Raw genomic sequence first — 4,605 nt, 5'->3', positions numbered from 1 at the left:
TAATATAAAAAAAGTATTATAACTGAATCACTATGCTATTCCCCAGAAACTAACACAACATTGTAAATCAACCAAACTTTAATTAAAAAAAGAGAAGATTTCCTCTCCTTAAAAAATAGCTTTATTGAGGTATAATTGATATACAAAAACTGCAGATATTCAATGTATACAATTTGGTGAGTTTTGACATATGTTTACATCTGTGAAGCCATCATTGCAATCAGTTCCTTTCGTTTAATCCTCAGCAGTGCTCTGAAGCATGACCTCTCTTAGCTACTGACTGTAATCTATACAAACCTCTTTTTAGACAGTATAAGTCCTTTTCAGAAATTGCCTAAGGCAGGATTCGTATATTTGAGAAAGCTGTCCTCAGTTATATTGGACCCTTAGAACAGCATGATATGGTTGCAGTTAAGGTCGTGGATCTTGGTGTTGGGTAGATGAGAGTTTGTATGCTAGCTTTAGTACCAAATCTTGGCAAGTTCTTTAACTCTTGTGAACCTTGGTCACCTACCTGTAAAGTGCAAATGACTCTAGTGTGATAATATTATATATCATATCATTCTTGGAATTAGGATATAAAAAGCACTCATCAGGTTGTAGAGACAAAGACATAAAAAGCACTCATCAGGTTGTAGCTCTAATTATACAGCCGCCACTCAGAGATCCCCTTCCTCTTGAGGTCTAAGTTAATGTGGCTCAGTGGCCCCATTTCACAACCTGCAGAAGTTTAAAGTACCATGGAGATTTCTGCATATTTCTAAAAGCTGTAGTCATCTCTGCCACTGAGTCCTGTTTTCAAGAATGCCAAATAGGGGCTCCACCTAAAATTGATTCCCCCCCCCCACCCAGAAATTGTGGAAGGCAGGATTAACAATTTGGAGAAATCTGACTTTATAGCCACACATGCACCCATAAGAAGGCAGGATAGGGGTTAAGAGCAGAAACCATAATTGTCAGACAGAATGGATTTTGGTCCCCAGATCTGACGTTAAGAGTGGTTTGATCTTCAACAAGTAATCTACATTTTCTAATCATCACGTATCACATCTGAAATACGGAAATAATGAATTTGCGATTCTATCAGAGTTAATAGAGAGTTAATAATGTATGTAAAGTGCCTAGCGTGGTCTTTTTGACAGTTAGGTGCTCTATATTTGATGGCTGTTATTATGAAGACTAAACATCAGGGGTGTCTCTGCTGAAGATTCAGGTAGGATCAGATGGAATCCCCCAGTCCACGATCAATGGAAGTTTAAACCCTTGCCAAGATTTCTGCAGGCCCGAGAGGCTTGTAATCTTATTGTGATCTCTGTTTGTTAAGTTCTTGCTTCTGTCACTCTCTGCATTGACCCAGATGTGCGCTAAGCCCCTTCCCAGGTACTCATACAAGGTAGTTCTGTGTGGAGCAGGGATTACTGGAGATGTTTGGAGTGTGCGTGTGTGCGTGTTTTGGGGGGAGTCAGTACTTTCATAAAGGGAATGGTTTCCAACTGGTCCCTCATAAATATGTGATAAACACCCTCTGACAATCCTAGTGCAGGGAAATTTTCATTTCAGAAATGTTAATTTCTGCTTACCCTCTCCATAGTCTCCAGTTCACCCCAGCTGGTTGACCCCTGTCTCCTGCACGTCTTCATGTGAGAACAATGGAGAAAAGCCTCTTATCTTATGTGTGCTTCTCATGACCACCACTTCCTTCTGTGAACGGACCGTGGAAGGGCAGCAAAATGACGTATTTATGAGTCCTGCGTTTCCGCCCGAGTAACCATCCAGTGTTTCTTCTCAGTAGGGCATGATCATGCTTTGGTTCTTATGCTTCTGGGAGATCTGTTTGTACAGCTAAGATTTATGTCTCCCTTTTTTTACCTTGTGAATGCTTACAATAAATCCCTGTGACAATGTTGAATTTTACTTGAGCCCCATGCTCCCAGAAAACAGTGACACTTGGAAGAAATTCCTCCATCATTTTGTGTTATGGAAAATGGCTGAACTTTGGCCCACCCTCAGCCACAGTCAGGATACAGCCTCTCCGTAAGGGTCCCTCTGTAGCATCGATTGACCTTGGGGAAAAAATTTTCCCTCATCAGCTATCCAGTCTCACCACTGTCACCAGCTCATGCCATGTCTCCACACATGGTTCTTTCTAGCCTCATTTCCTTCTCCCTTTTAAAAAAAAGCCATTTTATGCCCACACTTTAAGACCTTTGCAGACCTCATGGTGGGTATTTTCCCTACTGCAATAGCAGCCTTCCCCCTCTTGTCATAGACCCTTCCCCCACCCCTCCTTCTAATGCACAGGTCATTGTTCTGGCCTTTACAATGGGAGACAGATCTTGCTTGAGAAGCCCTTGGGCTAGTGTGCTGAAGTCACACACACACACACACACACACACACACACACACTCAAACAGCTTTGAATCACTACATCAGAAAAGTCAGCCTAACGAATAAGGATTCTCAGGAGTTTATAGTGATGAAATTCAAGGACAGGGGGGATTTCAGCAGGGTTAGGGTTCTGGGCAAGGGATGTGATTCCCTGGAAAGGAGAATAGAAGTTTGACTGAGGTTTAGATCGAGGCACAGAGAACACGATTCAGGTACACGTTGTCCCAGCCAGATAATATCAAAGACCACCAGGATGTAGGCATCATATTCAGGAGCAGCCTTAGCATGTTAGCTTCATCCTATGCAATAAACTTTCTTCCATTAGGGATGAAATATCATTGAAAATGCCATCCTTCGAAATCTAACCACAGGTGTATGAAAAGCCTGCAGTCAAGGGCAAGAGATTTGTAGGATTCTCCTAAGACCTCAGCTCCTTTTACTGGCATTTCACCCTGTGCCTGAGCTTCATCAAGCCCTGCTTCATGTCTTTGTTTCTGAGACTGTAGATAAATGGGTTTAACATTGGTGTCAATATGGTGTAGACAACTGTTGCTATTCTATCCTTGACAGTGTAGTTGGACAGGGGCTGGAAATAGACATAGCTAATGCTTCCATAAAACAGGGTCACCACCGTGAGATGAGATCCACAGGTGGAAAAGGCTTTGCGCTTCCCAGTAGCTGAAGGGATCTTCAGAGCAGTGACGAGGATTCTCAAATAAGAGATGATGATGCAAAAAAAGGGGGTCATGATGATCGCCAGCCCTTCTGTCATGACTGTGATTTCTTTCACAAAATGGGAGGAACAGGACAATTTTAGCACTGGCTGGTCGTCACAGAAGAAATGGTGAATAACATTGGAGGCACAGAAGGTGAGCTGATTGATCAGGAGAATGTGCAGGAGGGAGTGGAGGTGTGGGATGCAGAAGGAGAGGACCAGAAGCAGGACACAGCGTTTGAGATTCATGATGGCCATGTAGTGGAAGGGATTACAGATGGCCACGTAGCGGTCAATGGCCATGGCTGCTAGGAGGTAACTGTCTGTGTTTCCAAAGGCAATGAAGAAATACATCTGTGTCAGACACTCACCGTAAGAGATAGTCTTTGTCTCTGATAAGAAGTTCACTAGCATCTTGGGGATGATGACTGTCACATAGCAAACGTCAACAAAGGACAGGATACTCAGGAAAAAGTACATGGGTGTCTGGAGGCGAGTGTCTGAGCGGATGGCCAGGATGATGAGCAGATTTCCTATCACTGTGATAAGGTAGATGGGGAGAAACACAGCAAAGAGTGGCTTCTGGTCTTCAGGGCGAGAGGAGAGTCCCAGGAGGATGAATTCCGAGGGTCTTGTTAGGTTCTTTCTTTCCATTGTCTTGGGTTCACCTAAAGATAAGCTGTCATTATAACAGATTCTTCCAACACATGAAATATTCTATCCAAGAATTTTTCCATTTATTCTTCCTATCAGCAATTAGAACAGCTGAAAATGTCACAATTACCTGGATTGTGGCTTCTTTCTATTAATGTCGGAATTCAGAAATCGATATATATTTTAACCTCCTTTCAGTTTTCTGCTGTAAAGAAAAAGTAATACAGGGAAAACAGAAATGGGAAAGAGAAAAGAAGAGAGACAGGGAGAGAGAATGAGAGTGGGAGAGAGTTCCCAGGAAGGGGAGGAGGGGAATCTTGGAGAAATTATTTCTATTTGAGGATTTTCAGTAGTTAATTCATGGCAGGATGATCAGTAGTTGGCTCTCCCATTTAATTACCAGCTGACAGAATGATGATTTTCTTTCATTCAGATGTTTCTGTCTGCATCAATTGTTTTGGGGGCTGAAAATCATCTGAAAAGACATCAAAATATGAGATCATCCAACAGTTATTCCACACCCCTCACCTTTTCGTAAAACCTTATTGGAGTGAAAAGATAAGCCTGAAGCTATAAAAGATAAGCAGACAGAGCTAAGAGGATAGTAAAAACATTTTTTTAATGATAATATCAATCCCATCCTTGAGTGCCCAGTCCCTGGATCTAAAAATGTTGGTGGTGGTGGTATGTGCTTGTTCGTGTCAGTGCAATTCCTTTCCATATTCCTGTCTGAGTTATAGGCTGCCTAGAAAGACAGAGAGAAGGCACCTGATCTTAGACAAGGTTTCAACCCTCAAGAATCTGAAGGGTGTCTTTCCTGCCTCCTCTAGACCCTCCACATGCTGAGG

At 42.5% G+C, this 4,605-nt stretch overlaps 1 protein-coding gene across 1 annotated transcript; it reads right to left on the bottom strand.

The window, feature by feature from the left end:
• Positions 1-2,824: 2,824 nt before the first annotated feature.
• Positions 2,825-3,903, bottom strand: LOC102538756 (olfactory receptor 1L1). The gene has a single exon (XM_006205544.3). It carries the CDS (start codon positions 3,755-3,757, stop codon positions 2,825-2,827), a length of 933 nt encoding a protein of 310 aa, XP_006205606.2. The 5' UTR covers positions 3,758-3,903.
• Between the last annotated feature and the right edge of the window lie 702 nt (positions 3,904-4,605).

Source organism: Vicugna pacos, chromosome 4 (genome assembly GCF_048564905.1).
Source record: "Vicugna pacos chromosome 4, VicPac4, whole genome shotgun sequence".
In the NCBI taxonomy this organism is placed as follows: Eukaryota; Metazoa; Chordata; class Mammalia; order Artiodactyla; family Camelidae; genus Vicugna; species Vicugna pacos.
This window is presented reverse-complemented; position numbering and strand designations above follow the sequence as displayed.

Coding starts and splice junctions, on each gene's coding strand:
- LOC102538756 (XM_006205544.3), bottom strand. CDS start 3,757: ATGGAAAGAAAGAACCTAACAAGACCCTCGGAATTCATCCTCCTGGGA.